This window comes from Aegilops tauschii, chromosome 2, assembly GCF_002575655.3.
Source record: "Aegilops tauschii subsp. strangulata cultivar AL8/78 chromosome 2, Aet v6.0, whole genome shotgun sequence".
Classification (NCBI taxonomy): Eukaryota; Viridiplantae; Streptophyta; class Magnoliopsida; order Poales; family Poaceae; genus Aegilops; species Aegilops tauschii.
In genome coordinates, this window is record NC_053036.3 from 173,620,929 (window position 1) to 173,643,932 (window position 23,004).

General features: G+C 47.8%; 1 protein-coding gene across 1 annotated transcript; it reads left to right on the forward strand.

Moving 5' to 3' along the window:
• The first annotated feature begins 20,662 nt into the window (after nt 1-20,662).
• On the forward strand, nt 20,663-22,255 carry LOC109735990 (uncharacterized). The gene is made up of 2 exons (XM_020295197.4): nt 20,663-21,368; nt 21,563-22,255. Exons 1-2 carry the CDS (start codon nt 20,789-20,791, stop codon nt 21,958-21,960), a joined length of 978 nt encoding a protein of 325 aa, XP_020150786.1. The 5' UTR covers nt 20,663-20,788; the 3' UTR covers nt 21,961-22,255.
• Nucleotides 22,256-23,004: the final 749 nt, after the last annotated feature.

Consider the following 23,004-nt stretch of genomic DNA (forward strand, 5'->3'; position numbering starts at 1 on the left):
ACCGGATCCACCAAAGAATAAAAAGAGACAATTCCAAGGACCGGCAAGGAAACGAAAGGATATCAAAGAGGGATATGCACTTTCTCATGTGTATAAGTTTCTTACGTGGCCAATAATCATCAAGATGAGCATCCACAAAGAAACTTGCACACACAAAAAGATACAAAAGATAAGAACATGATATCCAAGAATGAATCCATTATTTATACAAACTTGATCTTAGCGTAGGGCTTTGTCACATGGCACATGGCACAAGGCACATGGCGCAAACTGATCTCATTTGCATAAAAATGAATTACTAAGCATGAGAGCAAATACCACAACCAAAAAGATTGTTTCTTGCAATTTTATCAATATTGCACATAAGAGCACTTTGAGGAATTGGTATGCAATAAATTGCTTAATTGGCATATTTGGGATAAGTGAACCATGAGCATGGTTTTATAGATCCCCATGATATGCTTCTTCTCAAAAGTCTCATAGATGCAATAAGGAGGTTTAAGCTGTTGCAAGAAACACAAACTCAACAAGTACTAAACATGCCATGATGCAACATACACAATGTTGACTCTAATTTAAACAAACGCATGAAGTAAGTACTTGTTACCGAGAGAGCATTGGTTCAAGGGGCCCTTGATCTAGCCCATGAACATGAGGGACTTGATCTTGTTCTTGGATAGGTAAATGATCTCCCATAGCATCTTGCTCTTGTGTTGGGGGTGATGACTTCCCTTGTGGTGGATCCAAAAGAGGGGCTCTTACTCCTTCTTCTTCTACATGGACAAGGGGTGTTTCTTGTGGAAGAATATGACCAATCCCCATTGTACTTGTAGCTTGGGAAGGAGCCTCATCACCTACAACACTTGAAACAAATTGCTCCGCATGGAAGCTGTTATTCTCATCACACTCCACATTCACCATTTCCTCAATACATCCCGTGGATTTATTGTGAATACAGTAAGTGTGGGAGTTTGATGCATATCCAACAAAAAGACCCAAATTATGTTAACCGGGTTGAATTGATGATAATGAAACACTTACAACCGAATCGGGTTTTCATTTATCTTCTCCCTCAAATCAAAGAATCAACCAAGCTTGGCTCTAATAATTTTCCATGGTGTCTCCACCTTCCTTGTGAATAAGCCAAGCATCCAATGCTTCTCCACAGTACATAAAACACATTAAGGTACAATTTGGTCCCCAAACATATTGGGTCCGAAGTAGTTAGGACAACCACAATATATAGGGCAAACTCCACATTAAATATGTGCAAAAGGATATGAACTTGAAGTTCATGCACACTTTTAACCATTAATGATTTTATGGAGTTTACCCTACATAGAGGATCAAGTAGCAAGCAAGGCATGAAGAAGAATATAAATAAATATGCATGCTCATGCCTACCAAGATCCAGAGAGATACGATTTGGACAAAAGAACACTTAACCGAAGAATACTCCGATAATATCACAAAGTATTCAAGTTGTCCAAATTATATCAAAGTGACGAATCCACACAGGACCGCACACAAAGTACAACATATGAACTAAGCAAAAACCAAAGAGCATATAGGATATACAATACACACATGCTCAAAGGCTTATCTTACTCAAGTAGATAAAAGATAGCACAAGCAGTGAGATAAGGCAAGTTGAAGCACAAGCCGAGAAGAAGATGATCATAAGGTTCTACCACATGAGGGAATACCAATTGTAAGAGAATACAAATGGTATTTGGAATTAACACTCAGGGGTAGATTACGAAGATGCACGGGATCATCAACAACTCCAAAGCAAAGAAAGATAAATAAAGCGTACTTGGCCGGGTGGACATTTCTGCCCATAGGACCCCGTGCGCACGGGCTAGGTCAGCCCCGTGCGCACGGTGTGTCCAGAGAAAAAACACCACCCCGTGCGCACGGGGGTCTAGGACCCCCGTGCGCACGGGGTGTCCAGTGATTTTCACCCACCCCGTGCGCACGGGGGTCCAGGACCCCGTGCGCACGGGGTGTCCAGTAAGTTTCGTGGTACCCCGTGCGCACGGGGGTCAGAGACCCCGTGCACACGGGGTGTCCAGAAACTTACTGAAGAACCTCACAGGACACCGCGACGAAGCACGCAACAAAGGTAAATAACAACCAACAAGAGATAATTAGTGGATACTCTGAGAATTTGAATTTCGAATGAGCTTGACATACCACATAGTGACTAGATAAGATTGAATATCAATACTATGTGGCATTTCTCATATTCACATTTTGGGTTTGTGATGTGCACACAACAAAACACTCCCCCATAATGTGATGATCCACTAATATCTTGCAAGAGCCAATCAAGATACAATACAGGCTCAAAACAGCAAACACCACTATATAATGTGCAATGCAACCTACACATGCTAGATAACACAAATCAAGCATACTAAGAAACACAACATATAGATGCACATGCTAGATACAAAACCTAAGCATGCACGGGGCGAGCAACTTTCAATGTAAGCAATATAAATACAAGTTACCGCAAAGAGGAACATTGGATAGATAATATGAAGATAATCCACATGACTTGGCTCGAACAAATAAATGGTGGATATCCTTTTCTTTATGAACTAGCCAAATCTCCAATGTCCTCCACACACCTATTGATCAAGTTTGAGCTTGATGGTACCCAACCAAGTTGGGTCCTAAGAAGTTAGTCACAATAGGCTTGGCAACCCAAATGGCCTTTTCCATTTCCAAGCCACTTTGGGCGCCAACAAACTTGGCAAACAAATTGCCAACAACATCCTTCCTAAGCGAATAATGATCATTGACTAGAGGAGGCTTAGGGATGTTACCGTTGGGACAAGATGAGGATATGTGTCCCTTCTCACGACAATTATAGCAACATGTGCTCCCCCTTCTCTTCTTCTTTATTTTCTCAACATGGGGAGCATTATCTTGGTTCATCATTGGTAGTGGCCTTTCTTCAAGTTGAGGTTGACCTTGAGATTGAACTTGAGGCCGCTTCCCTTGTTGCTTCACATTTGAAGCCTTCTTCTTCAATGGACAATCTCTCACGTGGTGTCCAACATTCTTGCACTTGAAGCATGTAATGTTGGCATCATTCTTGACTTGGTCTTGTCCCTTTTTCTTTTTCTTGGACTTCTTGTTGTTGGAGATGAAACCAAGTCCACCCTTATCATGAGGGGATTTTTGAACACTCAAGATAGTGTTGAGAGTGGAATTTCCTTCATGACACATTTCCAAGTCTTTCTTCAAATTAGTGACTTGGGCCTTGAGCTCTTTGTTTTCCTCTACAAGGTTAGTATCAACAAAAGTACTAGAGGAAGTAGAAACTTCATTGTTAGAGCAACAAGGCAAGGAGAGCAATTCATCACAAGAATTGGGAATAATATGTCTAGATGAATCACTAGGACTAGCACATGTCAATAAAGCATTTTGAGTAGAAATAGTGCTAATGTCCACATGAGGCTCACAAGATGTTACCTTAGTCACAATAGCCTCATGAGCTAACTTTAGCCTTTCATGGGAGAAGGTCATCATGAGAGCCCAAGAGCTTTTCATGACTTTCTTCTAATTTCCCATAATTGCTAGTTAGCAAAACAAGTTGAGCCCGTAGCTCAACATTCTCCTTCAAGATAGATGCTTCACAAGAAGTAGAGTTAGTAGCACAAGCATCATTGACAATATGAGAGGAGCTAGAAGAAACTAGAGACTTCACATGAGTAGCTTGAAGTTCCTCATAAGACTTAGAGAGTTTGGCGAGCTCTCCTTTGACATTCTTGTAGCCAAGTTCAAGGTGCTCAAAATCCTCTTTAAGTTTATCATGAGCAACTTCAATCTCTTCTTTGGAAGATTCTAAGTCTCTAAGAGTTTCTAGAGCATCAAGAAGGTTACAATCAAGTTTATCATTTTGTTCTTGCTCTTCGTGAAGTAAATCATTACACTTTCCAAAATGAGTAATAAGATCTTTAAATATCTCATAAGTGTTCTTATTTACTCCACGAAGAGAATTACCAATTTCATATATTTCTTGACTCATATCCCTATCACATTCATCATCACTCTCATCATTATCATTACTAAGAGTAGATGATACCTCGGTAGTACCTCTTGCCATGAGGCACATGTGAACATCGGAGGTTGATGATGATTCTTTTGGAGAGGGAGATTCTTCATCATCAAGAGTAGGATATCCATGTCCATCCTCTTGACACTCATAGCATTTCCTCTCCAACATAGTGATTTCCTTCTTTGCTCTTCTAGCAAATTCTCCATTAGTGATGTGTGCACCATTTTCTCTTATTTCCTCTACATGGTTAGTCAAACAACAACTAGAGGAAATAGAAGCATAGATATCATGGCAACAAGGATAATCAAGCATATCATCACAACAAGTATTCAAGGAATCTCTATATGATATGTAAGGACTATCAACACAAGAATGTATGTCATTTTTGCTAGATGTGTTCAAGTCCAAAGAAGCTACAAAATTAGCATTTATGCATGAAAGATCATCAATGTTGAGCACAACATCATCATCACAAATTATATTTCCACTCACCATGTCATTACCTTGGGACATGTCATATGATGGTGAGGTGGAAGAAGTTGAAATGTCCAAGCACACGGAGGAAGAAGCAATATGGAGTTCTTCATGATATGAAGATGTGGAGAACTCCTCAAGAGACACCTCCGAAATATGATTGACCTCATCAAGATTGGACCCACCATATATTTCTTCAAGTTTTGTCCACATCTCATGAGCCGACGCACACGTCATAATTGACTCAAACACTTCGAGGGATATAGACCGGATTAAGGCATTCTTTGCACCATACCCACAAAGCATATCATCATTTTCCTTAATAGATGGAAAAAGTTCATCCTTCCATGGAGAAGCCCCTACAAGAACAATTCGCACAAAATTTGGACCCATGGCCCAGAAATGACAAAGCATGCGAATTTTCCACAAGTGATAGTTTATGCCACTAAAACAGAAAGTGTCATCGTGCACTATACCACTAGTCGACATCTTTCCTCTCTAGGCGGTGAAGCCTAGCAAGGAGAGACCAAAGCTCTGATACCAATTGAAAGGATCTAGATGACGACTAGAGGGGGTGAATAGGCGTTTTAAAACTGTTACGGATTTGGCTTTATCCTAATGCGGAATTAAACTAAACGGATACCTTTCAAGCACAAATCCTAAATATGCTAGGCTCAACTAAGTGCACCAACAACCTATGCTAAACAAGATAGGCACTTAAGGAAACTAGCAAGCACAAACTATATCACAAGATATGGAAATGTAGGAACAACTAAACAATTCAACTAGCACAAGATATATCAATATGAGCAAGTATGAATTGCGGTAAGTAAAGGGTGTGGGTAAGAGATAACCACAAGTGAGTCGGAGACGCGGATTTATCCCGAAGTTCACACTCGTTAGAGTGCTAATCTCCGTTAGAGCGGTGCCGAAGCCAAAGCTCCGGGGCGTCACCAAGTGACTCACCGTATTCTCCTTTTCAAGTCACCCCCAACGGATGAGCCTCGATTCACTCGGGGTTGGTCTTGAAGGCGACCACCACACCTTTACAAACTTCTCCGGAGCACACCACAAGCAAGGAAGCTTCCGGAGGAACTTGACCACCTAGGCCACTTCAACACCCTTCCCCGGAGCACACCACAAGAGGAAGCTTCCGGGGGAACCTTGGCCACATAGGCCTCTTCACAATCTTCACAATGAATATCACCAAACCATCTAGGAGGCCGAAACCTCCAAGGGTAATAAACTCACGGACTCTCACTCGAACTAATCGATGTGGGGAGCTCAAACCAATGCAACAAATGCAATGCAATGCCAAGCAACAAATGCTCAACACACTCTCTCAATCTCACAAGATGCACTTTTGAAAGTAGGAGATTGAGGAGAGGGGATGCAATGGATATGATCAACAAATGGCTCACAAATCCATCCACAAATCCCCCTTCACATAGAGGGGAGAAAGGGCTTTGGGAGAGGTGTAGAGAGGCTCAAAATGGTGTTTTGAAAGTGTAAGAACCAACCCCCAACCGGTGGGAGGAAAGGGCCCTTAAATAGCCAAACTCAGAAACTAGCCGTTGGGGCTCCAACGGGCATTTCCTGGGCACTCCGTGTGCACGGGGGTTTAGACCCTGTGCCCACGGGGTCCCGTGCGCACGGTACAAGCCCCGTGCACATGGGGCCCCGTGCCCACGGGGGTCAAATACCCCGTGCACACGGAGTCCCCAGGACAGCCAGCAGCAGCCCACTAAAACGTTGATAACTTTGGCATACGGACTCCGAATTCGATGATCTTGGGCTCGTTTTGAAGCTATGGAAAAGCCCAAGGTCCTCACATAGAGAACCACCCAAGATCAACAAGAAAGAATGATGCAAGTAATGCAAAGGTTTGAGCTCTCTACATGCGACGTGATCAAGCTACTTGCCCGAGAGTCCCTCTTGATAGTACTGTTATCAAACCTATAATCCGGTCTCCCACCAAGCACTATGAGACCGGCAAAACTAGGAAAACCTAGCTAAGGAATACCTTTGCCTTGCACATTCAACTTGAGCTTGATGATGACTTTAATGCTTGCCTCAAGTTGGAATCCCTTTCTTGTCCACGACCACTTGGTGAAGATACTCGAATTGCTTCCTCATGATGCAATGAGGGAAGCCTTATCTCAAGCCCATCTTCACATGCACATGATCATGATGTGGACCGCAAGCTTCAAAGCATATAACCTCCGGCTTCCCATCTTGCACCTGGACTCCCCGAACTCGATGACCATCACCACTTGATGTCATCTCATCTTGCACTTGGACTCCTCGAATCCGATGACCATCACCACTTGATGTCATCCACACATAGGCTACACGAGATCTTTCCTTTTGATGCAAGCCTATGAGAAACACCTAACCCACATAGACATAACAAACATATAGCATGGGTTAGGTAACAAAGCACAATTCACAATTACTTACCATACCACTAGATCACTTGATCTCACGTGGTACATTGTTTGTGCTTTGTGAGTTGACCACTTAGATATACTCTTCGAGCTTCATCTTGGTCAACCAACATCTTTACTTCAAGCTCCATCTTGGTTTCTTGAAAGCAACAATGAACTCTTCATTTCACTTCATTGCTTCAAGACAATATCACCAAAGACTCTTTCATGACCATATCAAGTTCCACTATGAATATCATCTTGGTCACCACTTGCCCTTCTAAAAACTCCATCCCAAACTCTTGAGAGGCATAATGAATTCATCACTCTAGTTGCTTGCTTCAAGACTTGATCACCATGATCTTGTCTTGAGAGGCATAATGAATTCTTCACTCTAGTTGCTTGCTTCAAGGCTTGATCAACCGAAACCCAACACATGAGCTCACCATGATCTTGTCTTGAAACCATAACTCGAATTCTTCTCTTTGATTATTTTCTCAAGCCTTGATCCTCAGAAGTCCAACTTGAAACCTCGCTGGATATGGAATCTCGAGAGCCAACACCTAGGCCCCGTGAGCACGGAGTATCCAGAGAGTTGACACTCGACCCCGTGCGCACGGTATAAGCCCGTGTGCATGGGGTATCCAGAGAGGGATACCATGAGGACTTCTTCGGATGCTTTGATGGCAATCTTCACATAACAACCCAAAGAACTTCAAGCATCACTATGGAACATATCTTCATATAAGATCCAATGCACTTGATGCTCCATAGGAATTGTCATTTAATACCAAAGCTTAGAGCAAATATAACTTCATCTATATGGACTTCATCCTTGATTCCATCCAATATCCTTGAGGCATCATCTTCATATATATGGACTTCATCCTTGATTCCATCCAATATCCTTGAGGCACCATCTATGGACAAAACTTCAAATATATCTCACTGAAAACATTAGTCCATAGAGATTGTCATTCAATTACCAAAACCACACTTAGGGGCTACATGCCCTTTCACCGGGCACCATACCCGGATCATTAGCGACGATGTCTTTTGACACCTTGAGCGGGGGGCACTATTGGTTCGCTTGTTCGCCGAGCTGGGCAATTTTTTTCCCTGCTCGTCGTTCTTTCATCCTTTTATCACTGACAGTACTTCCCGACCGCTCCGCTTCGGCATATGCCTTTGCAAGAACGCGCTCATAGTTGCCTCTCGGCGGAGACTTTGGTGGTTTTGTCAGGGCAGCCAGAGTGCGCTTTGCTTTCACCGGATCTACCTTCTCCTCCGGAGGTGGATGTTTCTTTGCTTTCACCCTTCAAAGAAGTTCTTCACTTCGGCTCGCACGATCTTCGCGTTCTCCTCCTCGGTCCTCTCATATGGTAACTTCTCTGGAGTCTTCAGAGAAGGATCGAATCTGTATTGCCTCCCGCCTCTGGCAGCTGTACTGCTAGACGCCGGCAGAGCAGACGGAGCGGCTGCGGCTGTCTTCTTTCCTTGCTTACGAGGCGGAGGAGAAGGACTACGACGCGCCGGAGCAGCCGCAGCGGCGGCGGGTCTCTTCCGCCCTTGCTGACGAGGCGGAGAAGGAGGAGGCTGGCTGCTCTGGCGCGCCGGCGCTGGCGGAGAAGGAGGTGGAGTGCCGCCACGCGCCGGAGAAGGAGGCTGAGTGCCCTGATCACTCGCCGGAGGAGGAGGCGGAGTGCCCTTACTCGCCGGAGCCGTCCAGTTCGGAAGCTTGATGAGCTCCTTCCGCCATAGGCATGGAGTCTTCAGAGCTAAACCCAGTCGAGTCTCCCCTTCACCGGTAGGGTGGTCAAGCTGGAGGTCCTCAAATCCCTCCATTATTTCATCCACCATCACCCTAGCATATCCTTCTGGAATCGGCCAGCAGTGGTAGGTTGCGCCGGGTTCAGTAGGTAAAACAGAGCCAACAGCCGCCTTGACTTTCAAGTTCTGCCATTCCGCCATAAGGTGGCAATGTTGAGACTCCGTGATAGCATCCACGGGGTAGCTAGCAGGAGCCGCATGCTCCAGCTGAGGCAGCTCGGTGGAAGCCACGCTGCTTCTCCGCTGAGATGGCGGTGTAGCTTCGGGGGCAGTTTCGGCATCTCGATTGTCGTCTCGTTCCTCTAGCACTTGAACCCTTTCGTGCAGACGCTGAATTTGGATCTGCTCCACTTTTTTCCTCCTCTCCTGGGTTTTGTAACCGCCCGCGTCCGGAAAATCAGCCTTCCACGGAACGGAGCCTGGCGTGCCTCGTGTCCGTCCAGGGTGCTCAGGATTCCCGAGGGCCATTGTGAGCTCGCCATTCTCTCTGTCTGGAACGAACGTCCCTTGCTGCGCTGCATCGATATAGTGCTTAAGCTTCTTGACGGGTATTGCAAGTTGCTCGTCCGTCCAACGACACCTCCCTGATACAGGGTCCAAGGTTCCGCCAGCCCCGAAGAACCAAGTCCAGCAACGGTCTGGCCAGTTCATTGTCTCTGGTTCGATCCCTTTATCAAGCAGATCCCTCTCAGACTTGGCCCACTTAGGCCGGGCTTTGAGGTAGCCACCTGACCCCGTGCGATGGTGAAGCTTCTTCTTCGCAGCATTCTTCTTGTTTGTCGTTGACATCTTCTTACTCTTTTCCGATGTCTTGTGGGCCACAAATGCGGGCCAGTGATCTCTGATCTTCTCATACCGGCCGATGAATTCTGGTGTCTCTTCTTTGTCGACAAACGTTTTCAGCTCATTCTTCCACCTCCTAAATAGGTCTGCCATCTTCTTAAGAGCATGAGACTTGATTAATTTCTCTATAACTGGCTTCTCCGGATCCTCCTCTGGCGGTAGGGTGAAATTTGCCTTCAGCTCAGTCCAAAGATCATCTTTCTGCATATCATTGACATAAGACACCTCAGGGTCTTCCTTCTTAGGCTTATACCATTGGTGGATGCTGATCGGGATCTTGTCCCTAACTAGAACCCCGCACTGAGCAGCAAAAGCATCCTTTGTCCGGAGGGGTTCAATCGGTTGGCCGTCGCGCCCGATTGCTGTGATCTCAAACCTTTCATCCGAGCGCAACTTTCTCTTCGGGCCTCGTCTCTTTACCGCAGTTGTGCTCGATCCGGAGGGCTAGAAAAAAGAAGAAAGACGAGTGTTAATTAATATGTGTACATACCAAAACAATGAATGCATTAATTAGCTAGTCAGCACAGGCTTAACTAATATATTTACCTGGCCGGAATCTGTTCGGTCACCGGAGCCGTCACCACGGACTCCTTCTTGCACCAGCATTGGGTCACCGGAGCCATCATAATCATGTCTTTCCTCCTCCACTCTTCGATCACCGCAGCCTGCTTCTTCACCCTGTTCTTCCAGACCATCATTGTCGTTAAGATACGACAAGATATCACCTCCGGCTAAGATTATGTCCCCCAACACATCTTCTGCTTGCTCATCTCGTCCGTGCTCCATTGTTTCTGCAAATATTACAACATGGCAATTATTACACAAACATGACAGCAGGTGGATATATTAGTGCAAACGTAGACCTAGCTTATTCCGGGTTTGGGGTGGCCTAGGCAACGCTTCAAGGGTAGGGGCGCGGCGGGAGGGGGTAGGAGACCGACATCGTTTTTTTCTAGGGTTTGGGTGTCCTCGAGAGTTTTGGTCGAGCGAGAGGGCCGGGGGGTGCTCCCGTGGTATAAGTTATCACGGTCGAGAGGGGGTATACATATCGACCGTCCATCATGTCGAAGTTATCTGGGAGGGAGTTATATATATCGACAACGACGACATACATACACGGGAAAATAATGTTATCGGGGAGGGGGTATATATCGACCCCCCACGTGTTGAAGTTATCGGGAGGGGGTTTTATATCGACAACGACGACATACATACACGGAAAAATAATGTTATCGAGGAGGGGGTATATCAACCCCCCCCCCTCGTGTTGAAGTTATCCCCCCTCGTGTTGAAGTTATCGGGAGGGGGTAATATCGACAACGACAACATACATACACGGGAAAATAATGTTATCGGGGAGGGGTATATCGACCCCCCCCCCACGTGTTGAAGTTATCAGGAGGGGGTTATATCGACAATGACGACATATATACACGGGAAAATAATGTTATCGGGGAGGGGGTATATCGACCCCCGTCGTGTTGAAGTTATCCCCCCTCATGTTGAAGTTATCGGGAGGGGTATATATCGATGACGACAGACCCGATAAAACATAAGAAAACGAAGAAGAAATAAAAAGAGGAGAGAAGAAGAAAGGAATAGAGGAGAGGATTGAAGAAAAAAAAGAAGAAAAAAAAGAGGAGAAGAAGAAAGGAATAGAGGATCTCCTCTATTCCTTTCTTCTTCTCCTCTTCTTTTTCTTCTTTTTTCCTCTTCTTATTTATTTCTCCTCTTCTTCCTCTCCTCTTCTTCTTTCTTTCCTCTTCTTATTTTCTTCTTTCCTATCCTTCTTTTTCTTCTTCTTCCCTTCCTAGCTAGCTAGATATATAAAACTTTTCTAAAATTGTAACTTTTGCATATATAAAACTTTTCCATGTGGATCATCATTTCTCATATATATCGAATATATATCCATTGTCATATATAAAAACTTTCTATATATGAACAAAAAACTTTCTATGAACAAAAAAACATTTTTGACATATATATTCATACATTTTGAACATCTACATACATACAATTTTTTTTTGTTCACATATACATTATAGCCACATACACATATACATCACATATGAACAAAAAAATTAAACTAATAAAAATAAAAAAAACATATAGCCACATATGAACAAAAACATATAGCCACATACATACACATATACATTATATATATATGATCAGAAAGCAATTAACTAATAAAAAAACAGAGCCGGGGCGGCGGCTCTCATAGCGGGGGCGGCTAGGACGATGGTGACAGCGGGGGCGGCGAGGGCGCCGGCGCGCGGGGGCGGGACGGGGCGGGGGCGGCGGGGGCCCGGCGAGCACGCGCGGGCCGGGCAGGGGGCTCGGGGCGCCGAGGCGGCGCGCGCGAGCAGGGGAGCACGAGGCGGGGCGGCGCGTGGGGGCAGGGCGACGGCGACGAGCACCAGGCGGCGACCCGTCGAGGCAAGGGCGCGGGGCGACGGCGACGAGGAGCGGGCGGCGACGGCGAGCACGGGCAGCCTGGCGGCGTCGGGGGCAACTAGCAGGTATCTCGAAAATTTCCTAAGTGTGGACTTATATAGCAAAGCCTTTAGTCCCGGTTCATGGCACCAACCGGGACTAAAGGTGGGCATTAGTCCCGGTTGGTGCCACCAACCGGGACCAAAGGCCCCTTTTCAACAGCCCAAAGGGCGGGAAGCGGCGGCCTTTGGTCCCGGTTGGTGGCACCAACCGGGACTAAGGGGGGGGCATTGGTCCCGGTTGGTGGCACCAACCGGGACCAAAGGCCTTGCGCTGCCCGCGGCCAAAAGTTTAGTCCCACCTCGCTAGTTGAGAGGGGCTCGGAGTGGTTTATAAGCCCCACTGCGGCTGCCCTCTCGAGCTCCTCTCAAATGCAGGCTTACGGGCCTAATGTCACACTGTGCTGTCTGTTGGCCTATTGGGCCTTCTGCGGGCCTGAATCCTGGCCCAGGTTGGGTTTCTAGTCGTATTCAGGCCGTGGTGGCCCAATAGGTGGCAGTTTTTTTAATTTTTTTTCCAGTTTTTTGGTTCTGTTTTTTGCATTATTTATTTTCTTTTGTTTTTTCTTTATTTTTTAATTCTTTTTGCTTTTAGGTCAGCAAAATTATAAACTGTCTGTTAGTGCCATTAGTTTTAGAAAAAATATAAACTTTCTATTAGTGCCATTAGTTCTTTATGAAAATTCTTTTTGCTGTATTTAGTTTTTTTGTTTTCTTTTTTGCTATATTTATTTTGTTTTGTTTCTACTTACAACAAAAAACTTATTTATTTTATTTTATTTTGTTTCTAATTACTTATTTATTTTACTTTATGATAATTCTTTCTGCTATTAAAGTTTCTATCAAAAAAGTTCTTTATGAAAATTCTTTTTGCTTTTAATGATTAAAAATAAAAAAGAGGCGCAATGCGCGTTGATTTGCTTCAAGCCTTTCGGAATAGTGTAGACTGCACTGCACATAGCTCGATGCAGTCTACCTTATTCCTCAAAGCTTGAAGCTAAGCAACGTGAGCATTGCGCCTCTTCTTCATCATCTCTGCACTCAGGGCTTATAAACCGCTCCTAGTGCCTCTCAGCTAGCGAGGTGGGACTAAAAAACTGCTTAGCTAGTAAGAAACTCTAGTACCGGTTCGTGCCACGAACAGGTACTAAAGGTGCTCGTGGGGCCACAGCCTCATTAGTACCGGTTCGTGGCACCAACAGGGACCAAAGGATGGAATTGGTCCCAGTTCGTGCCACCAACCGGGACCAATGGCCTTGCACAGCGGCGTGGTGGTGAGTTTAGTCCCACCTCGCTAGCTAAGAGAGAGCCGCACCTGTTTATAAGGTGCGGTGCGCCTGAGCTGTCGAGCTCCTCTCTAAAGCAGGCTTACGGGCCTAACCTCTCTGCACTCAGGGCTTATAAAGCATTTCAAATGAACTCTGAAAAGGTTGAAAGTTGGCATGGTATCATCATTTCATCCACATAGCATGGGCAAGAAAGTTGAGAGGGTTACGGCAAAAACTAGATGCACTTCTTGTACAAAAGGGACAATGGTATCATACTCGTCTATTACAAAGTTGGCATGGTATCATCATAATAGTTGCGGGAGAAGTTCTTCACTTTTTCTTCGCTTGTGTCATTTGCTTATTGCGCCGTAACCATGGATAATCTTCATCGTTTATCAGGATGCTTGGGTCAGCCTTGACTTTGAAGGGAGGAATTTCATGAAACTTTTCATAATCTTCAGACATGTCTGTCTTGCCCTCCACTCCCACAATGTCCCTTTTTCCTGAAAGAACTATGTGGCGCTTTGGCTCATCGTATGATGTATTCGCTTCCTTATCTTTTCTTTTCCTCGGTCTGGTAGACATGTCCTTCACATAGATAACCTGTGCCACATCATTGGCTAGGACGAACGGTTCGTCAGTGTACCCAAGATTGTTCAGATCCACTGTTGTCATTCCGTAGTGTGGGTCTACCTGTACCCCGCCTCCTGACAGATTGACCCATTTGCACTTAAACAAAGGGACCTTAAAATCATGTCCGTAGTCAAGTTCCCATATGTCCATTATGTAACCATAATATGTGTCCTTTCCCCTCTCGGTTGCTGCATCAAAGCGGACACCGCTGTTTTGGTTGGTGCTCTTTTGATCTTGGGCGATCGTGTAAAATGTATTCCCATTTATCTCGTATCCTTTGTAAGTCAATACAGTCGAAGATGGTCCCCTGGACAACGGGTACAACTCATCACAAACAGTGGTGTCACCTCTGAGACGTGTTTCCAACCAACTGCTGAAAGTCCTGATGTGTTCACATGTAATCCAGTCGTCACACTGCTCCGGGTGTTTGGAGCGCAGACTGTTCTTGTGTTCATCGACATACGGGGTCACCAAGGTAGAGTTCTGTAGAATTGTGTAGTGTGCTTCAGACCAAGAATATCCGTCCCGGCATATTATTGAGTCCCCCCCTCCAAGCGTGCCTTTTCCAGTCAGTCTTCCCTCATACCGCGATTTAGGGAGACCTATCTTCTTAAGGCCAGGAATGAAGTCAACACAAAACCCAATGACATCCTCTGTTTGATGGCCCATGGAGATGCTTCCTTCTGGCCTAGCGCGGTTACGGACATATTTCTCTAGGACTCTCATGAACCTCTCAAAGGGGAACATATTGTGTAGAAATACGGGCCCCAGAATGACAATCTCGTCGACTAGATGAACTAGGATGTGCGTCATGATATTAAAGAAGGATGGTGGGAACACCAGCTCAAAACTGACAAGACATTGCGCCACATCACTCCTTAGCCTTGGTATGATTTCTGGATCGATCACCTTCTGAGAGATTGCATTGAGGAATGCACATAGCTTCACAATGGCTAATCGGACGTTTTCCGGTAGAAGCCCCTCAATGCAACCGGAAGCAGTTGCGTCATAATCATGTGGCAGTCATGAGACTTTAGGTTCTGGAACTTTTTCTCTGGCATATTTATTATTCCCTTTATATTCGACGAGAAGCCAGTCGGGACCTTCATACTGAGCAGGCATTCAAAGAAGATTTCTTTCTCTTCTTTCGTAAGAGCGTAGCTGGCAGGACCTTCATATGCTTCGGAGGCATGCCGTCTTTTTCGTGCAAACGTTGCAGGTCCTCCCGTGCCTCAGGTGTATCTTTTGTCTTCCCATACATGCCCAAGAAGCCTAGCAGGTTCACGCAAAGGTTCTTCGTCACGTGCATCACGTCGATTGAAGAGCGGACCTCTAGCTCTTTCCAGTAGGGTAGGTCCCAAAATATAGATTTCTTCTTCCACATGGGTGCGTGTCCCTCAACGTCATTCGGAACAGCTAGTCCGCCGGGACCCTTTCCAAAGATTACGTGTAAATCATTGACCATAGCAAGTACGTGATCACCGGTACGCATGGCGGGCTTCTTCCGGTGATCTGCCTCGCCTTTGAAATGCTTGCCTTTCTTTCGACATTGATGGTTGGTCGGAAGAAATCGACGATGGCCCAGGTACACATTCTTCCTGCTTTTGTCCAGGTATATACTTTCAGTGTCATCTAAACAGTGCGTGCATGCGTGGTATCCCTTGTTTGTCTGTCCTGAAAGGTTACTGAGAGCAGGCCAATCGTTGATGGTTACAAACAGCAACGCGTGCAGGTTAAATTCCTCCTGTTTGTGCTCATCCCACGTACGTACGCCGTTTCCATTCCACAGCTGTCAAAGTTCTTCAACTAATGGCCTTAGGTACACATCAATGTCGTTGCCGGGTTGCTTAGGGCCTTGGATGAGAACTGGCATCATAATGAACTTCCGCTTCATGCACATCCAAGGAGGAAGGTTATACATACATAGAGTCACGGGCCAGGTGCTGTGATTGCTGCTCTGCTCCCCGAAAGGATTAATGCCATCCGCGCTTAAACCAAACCATACGTTCCTTGGGTCAGCTGCAAACTCAGCCCAGTACTTTCTCTCGATTTTTCTCCACTGCGACCCGTCAGCGGGTGCTCTCAACTTTCCGTCTTTCTTACGGTCCTCACTGTGCCATCGCATCAACTTGGCATGATCTTCGTTTCTGAACAGACGTTTCAACCGTGGTATTATAGGAGCATACCACATCACCTTCGCAGGAACCCTCTTCCTGGGGGGCTCGCCGTCAACATCACCAGGGTCATCTCGTCTGATCTTATACCGCAATGCACCGCATACCGGGCATGCGTTCAGATCCTTAGACGCACCGCGGTAGAGGATGCAGTCATTAGGGCATGCATGTATCTTCTGCACCTCCAATCCTAGAGGGCATACGACCTTCTTTGCTGCGTATGTACTGTCGGGCAATTCGTTATCCTTTGGAAGCTTCTTCTTCAATATTTTCAATAGCTTCTCAAATCCTTTGTCAGGCACAGCATTCTCTGCCTTCCACTGCAGCAATTCCAGTACGGTACCGAGCTTTGTGTTGCCATCTTCGCAATTGGGGTACAACCCTTTTTTGTGATCCTCTAACATGCGATCGAACTTCAGCTTCTCCTTTTGACTTTCGCATTGCGTCCTTGCATCGACTATGAACCGGCGGAGATCATCATCATCGGGCACTGGTTCCTCTTGATCTTCAGCAGCTTCCCCCTTGCAGCATCATTGGGCACATCGTCTGGTTCCTCTTGATCTTCAGCAGCTTCCCCCGTTGCAGCATCACCGTATTCAGGGGGCACATAGTTGTCATCGTCCTCTTCTTCTTCGCCGTCTTCCATCCTAACCCCCATTTCTCCGTGCCTCGTCCAAACATTATAGTGTGGCATGAAACCCTTGTAAAGCAGGTGGGCGTGAAGGATTTTCCGGTCAGAGTAAGACTTCGTATTCCCACATATAGGGCATGGACAACACATAAAATCATTCTACTTGTTTGCCTCAGCCACTTCGAGAAAATTATGCACGCCCTTAATGTACTCGGAGGTGTGTCTGTCACCGTACATCCATTGCCGGTTCGTCTGTGTGCATTATATATAATTAAGTGTGTCAAAAACCATTACAGAACATCATGAATAGATAATTAAGTGACCAAATTAATAGAAGTTCATCATCACATTAGAACCAAAGTACATACATAGTTCTCATCTAACAACATATATATATATATATATAGCTCTCCAGAGCATCTAATTAATTAAACCATACATTGAAACTATGTAAAACATTTCAATGCGAAAACAAATGCGATCATAATCGCAACCAAGGTAACAATTGATCCAACGGCATAATGATACCAAGCCTCGGTATGAATGGCATATTTTCTAATCTTTCTAATCTTCAAGCGCATTGCATCCATCTTGATCTTGTGATCATCGACGACATCCGCAACATGCAACTCCAATATCATCTTCTCCTCCTCAATTTTTTTTTATTTTTTCCTTCAAGTAATTGTTTTCTTCTTCAACTAAATTTAACCTCTCGACAATAGGGTCGGTTAGAATTTCCGGTTCAACCACCTCCTAGATAAATAAAATCTATGTCACGCTGGTCGGTATATTTGTCATAAACAATAAATGAATCAAATAGTTATAAAAAGATAATATATACCACATCCGAATCATAGATAGGACGAGGGCCGACGGGGGCGGATACCAAAACCATCGCACTATGTAATAAGAAGGAATAAAATAGTAAGAAAATTAGACAAGTATCTATCTAAAGTAAGAATTTTTTTCTTTCAAAAAGAAGATAAGAACAAGAGGCTGACCACGGTGGTGCCGGCGACGAGATCGGCGCGGGCGGTCGACGGCGGTGAAGACGGGAATGGGACGTGACGGGCCGCTAAACCTAGACAAATCTCGAGGAAAATGGAGCTTTGAGGTCGAGCTTTGAGAGGACAAAGCTTAACTAGTGTGGCTCGCGCATTTCATCGAACACCTCATGTGCATAGGAGGTGAGCTAGAGCACCACAAAGCCCTCCCCTCGCCGGCCAGAGAAAAACAGAGCACTGGAGTGCTCTGCTCGCGGACGAGGGGTATATATAGGCACCTCATTGGTCCCGGTTCGTGGCATGAACCGGTACTAAATCCGGGTCTTCTGTCCCGGTTCATGCCAAGAACCGGGACCAATGTTTGTGGGCCAGGAGCGAGGACCATTAGTCCCGGTTCGTGGCTCGAACCGGGATAAATGGTTCCATACGAACCGGGACCAATGCCCACGAGGCCCCGGCCGGCCCCCTGGGCTCACGAACCGGGACGAATGCCCCATGGGTCCCGGTTCATGACTGAACCGGGACTAATGGGCTTGCCATGCCCGAACGAAAGCCCTGTTTTCTACTAGTGGAAAGATGCTCCTCTTTTTCCCGGAGTATTGTTTTTTGTCTTCTTAACTGTGTGATTACGGACTTGCGGTAAGTACGTGTAAGCCTGTGCATGGCAAAGCATAACTAGCATGCCGTTTACCACACGCCAAACTATAGTCACACCTGTACTACGCACTAGTGCGTGCGCCGAACGCTAATCTGTTGCGGTGCCACCTTAACCTTCTTTTACGCGCGTGCGTGTGCTACGCTAATTACCTAGCTAACCACGCTTACCTTGCAGGTGGCTAAGCTAATTGTACGGTTGTGCTGCGGTGCCACCTTAACCTATACTTAAAAATGCCTATTATATGTCACCTATATCTTCATCGTTCAGAGAGTAGAAACAAGTACTAATCATAGGCGCTAAATCGAGGCAGTGTGACAGTAGTACGTGGCCATGTATTCGCGCGCGGCTAGCTATAGAGCGCGTGCATACGTATACGTACGTGTGGTGCGCACAAGACACGTGTTAGCTAGGAGCGAGCCACGCCGCACCCTGGGTGGGTGGACGGGGTCAAAATATACACGGTTGGATACGGCGAACGATCTTCCACCCCATGCTCCTTGTCATGGCGTGTGGTCGCGGACAGACAGGCAGGCAGCCTAAATCTGCAGGCTCCAGATCGAGGAGACTTTTGCAGGAGCAAGAGAGAGAGACAAACAAAATGGATCACTCCACCGTATATATATACGTTAGCTTCACCTACAAATTTGACATACGCATGATCACGAGCATGGGCACGCTAATCAATCAAGCGGCCGGCTTGAGGCAATTCGGCCAGAGCATGGGAGTGGACTCGTTTTTGACGTGCGAGTCGTGACCTGGCCGCGCCGCACCGCATCACCAGCCCTCGTGCATGCGTGCACCGGTGGAGCAGAGACGCAGCAGTGCGGTACGTACACGTGCGCCCATGCCGCGCCGATCACGCACGTTGTAGTTCGCGCGCCGCGTGTTCTTTCGCGTCTCCCATCATCGTCTTCCGAGACGGGCGTTAAAAAGTGCACGCCGCGCCGGGCACATATGCTGCTGCGGCGCAGTGGGCGGGCAGCCGAACAGGTGCCGTGCAATGACACTCACGCGTGCGTGCTTCTTGAGTCGGGCGTCAGAGGTGGCAGCGCCAAAGCGCACGAGCTGCCGTGCGCTGTGACCGCGACCGTGTCAACCTGTGCGTCGAGTCATCACGACTGAGTAGTAGATTAGCTAACTAATCGAGTTGTTGGCTTAACTAAACTCGAGTAGTGGTATGGGGTCAAAAAGAAAACGGAGCAGTAGTAGTAACAGAATTTGGATGTAGATTAAGTAAATATTTACTGTCAGAATCGTCATGGGTAGAGTAGTAGTTCGTCTTGTACACGTCATGAGTCGCTCAAAGACATGGAGCTCAGCTCGATGTGTGTGAGGAAGAGGCTAGAACCTGCGCACGGGGAAAGAGGAGAGAAGATAGACACGAGACGAGAGCGAGCGAGCGAGCGGCGGTAGCTGCCGCCGATGAGCACGCGGTGCGGTGGCGGTGGCGTCCGTGATGTCAGCTGAGCTGGACAGTTAGCGCGACGGGAAGCGGATGCCACCAAAGCAACCGCCGCGGTTCGGCGCGAGGGGCCAGCGTACGTGGCCGGGAGAGCCCCGGGCCGACTACCGAGCGGGGCCCGCGCGTCCGCGTCCAACGGCTATTTTCCCGACCGTTTGAAGATGGAAGCCCCCCTCTCTCTCAACAGCCATCATCATGTATTAATTCATCTACAATCTCCGATCACTTCTGCCTTTACCATCTCCATCCAGCCTGTACAAAGACATGCCACGACATCTGAACTGTTACTCGTACATCTGCAGTAACAGAGTTGATTAAGATATGGGATTTCTTCACCAGCAGGTGAACAACAAACAGTTTGATTAAGCATAAGCACAGTAGTAATTTATTCGCATAGAAAATAAGCACAGTAGTAATTCGTAATCAGGAAAGGTCGACGTCCACTAGTCTCCACCGGCCAAAGACCCCGCGGTCACACGGGCCACACTACTCATGATGGTCTAGACCTTTCCGTTCCGTGCAACGGGAAAACGTGCGGCAGGCCTCTCCCGTGCATCCCCCGCCGTCCAAAGCCCACATCCGACGGCCCGCGTCTCACCGTCATCCCCCCGCCCGGCCCGCGCGTACGGGTATCAGGGGAGCTCAAAGCCGCTCCGCTATAAATCGCCGCCCGTCCCGGTGCGCCCACCTCCCGCTTGCTCGCTTCGCTTCCATTCATTTCGCGCACAAACGCACCGCACGCGCACGGTCACGGTGAGTGGGGGAGAAGGAAGGAGGACGGTCGAGAGGATTCTGGTGGCGGCTGCGAGGAGGCGATGGGGTGCGCGCGGACGGTGAAGGCCGGGGCCGCGGCCGCGGCGGCCGTGCTGGTGGCCGCCGGGGTGAGGCTGGTGGGGCCGGCGGCGGCGGGGTTCGTGGCGGAGGAGATCCCGCGCGCGCAGGCGGCGGCCGCCACCTGGCTCACGCCGCCCTACCTGTACCTCGTCATCAACGCCATCATCATCTCCATCGCCGCGTCCTCCAAGTTCCAGACCAGCCGCGCGTCGGGCTCCCACGCCGCTGTGGGGACGGAGCCGGTTCCAGTGCCTTCGCCGGCTCTGGCGATGCCGATGGAGTTGCCTGCACCCGCAGTGGCCATGGCGATGGCGGTGCCCGTTCCGGTGGCACGTGTTCCTGAGGACGTGCCGGTCGTCAAGACGCCCCCTGCGCCGGTGCCGGCGCCGGAGATGGCGGAGGAGGAGGACTTCCTGATTTCAAGATCTGCATGGACGCCGCAGCGAAGGGTCACGGAGGCGGAGGTTGAGGTGGCGCCGTTCGCGGACCTGACGAACAAGAGGGAGAAGCCGCTGTCGTCTGCGCGGTTCGGCCGGAAGGCGGCCAAGCCCAGCCCAGAAGGTAACAACAACACGGCCTAATACTCTGAGCAATTCGCCAAGCTATTTAATTCATCGAATTTTGCTTAAAAAAATTAATTCATCGACTATTCTGGCCTACAAAGACCAGACTTCGCCGAATCTTGAACGCTTTTGTGGAATTCTCTTGCAAGAAAAGAAGTTTTGTGTTGATGTCGATTGTGCATGTCGTCGCAGGCAGCAGGGCGCTGCGTGTGTCGCGGCCGCGGAGGGAGGACACTCTGGAGAGCACGTGGAAGGCCATCACGGAGGGGCGAGCGCCGCCGCTGGCGCGACACCTCAAGAAGTCGGACACCTTCGACACCCGCCCGGGCCGTCGCCCGTCCGGCGGCGGCGAGGAGGTGGTGCCCCCCGCGGCGACGATGCGCAAGGCCGAGACGTTCAACGACCCTGCCATCGCCATGGGCGGCGCAGGCGAGAGGAAGGTGCGGCGCGAGCCGTCGCTGGGGCAGGACGAGCTGAACCGGCGCGTGGAGGCCTTCATCAACAAGTTCAACATGGAGATGCGGCTGCAGCGGCAGGAGTCGCTGAAGCACTACAGCGAGATGGTCGGCAGCGGCGGCGGTCGTTACTGAAGCGAGTTCCTCCCAGGAACTGAACTCGGGATGAGAACAGCAAAGCAAGTTACTTCTTTTTTTGTTGGTGTGCCGCTCGTTTTTGGCTCTGGTTTCCGTTTCTCCTCTGTAAGAAATGGTTCTGTCAATAACTCCTAGTAGTAGTAGTAAGAAGGTGATAGCGATAGTAGTTTTGCACAAGGGAGTCAAGTTGATATGGGGATGATGCAGATTAGTGAGGGCCTGGAGACCCCAATTTCTTTTGGGAGCCGGGCATGTGTATTAAGTCTTTTGCTTACTAAGCTGTTTCATGGCATCTCGGTGGTTCCTTTGCTCGATCTGTGCTGTGGTTTTCGTTGTTTGGGTTCACATCAGCGTAAGCACGTGACAGGGTCTGTTTACCTGAAGCTGTCGATTTGTTCATACAGTAGGGATCACACAACAAGGAGCCAGGTTTGAGAGGAAACAACGTTCAATTTTGGATGATCTGGATATGCTTCTTTGCGAGCAGGAACAACTGAGCACAGCATCTACAGCCGGACTTGCCAACAAATCCGGCATCCTATAGGGCTGCGGGGTGCGAACGCTACCGGGCAGCCCTTAAATCCACATGTCCACATCCGCGTATCTCATATTCGACATCCTATATCCATACAATATCATGCAACGTAGTGCGGGCAAAATCAAAATCCACATGTCCATATCCGCGTATCTCATATCCGACATCACATATCCATACAATATCATGCAAGGTAGTACGGGCAAAATCGACACTAAACTGGTAACTAATAGCAAACAGTCATAGTTTACACAGTTCAAACTGTCCGGCATTCTAGCTAGATATGGGAGGGCGGAGCTTCACCACTTCCTCGCTGGCCGAGCCGGAGCTGCTTGGCATTGATCCTCCGGAGTCGTCAGGCATCTGTCTCCGCCGTCGTAGGTGACCGATGGTACACCCACTGGAAGATATGTTCATTCTTGTTGGGCATCGCCGGCATCACGCGGCGGCAGCAGGAGAACTGCACAGTCGTGTCCGACACGGCCCCCATCTCCCTTGCCCTCTGC

Excerpts from the sequence above, each read along its gene's own strand:
- LOC109735990 (XM_020295197.4), top strand. The coding sequence starts at position 20,789 with ATGGGGTGCGCGCGGACGGTGAAGGCCGGGGCCGCGGCCGCGGCGGCC. Across the intron at positions 21,369-21,562 it reads GGCCAAGCCCAGCCCAGAAG|GCAGCAGGGCGCTGCGTGTG; the intron begins GTAACAACAACA and ends ATGTCGTCGCAG.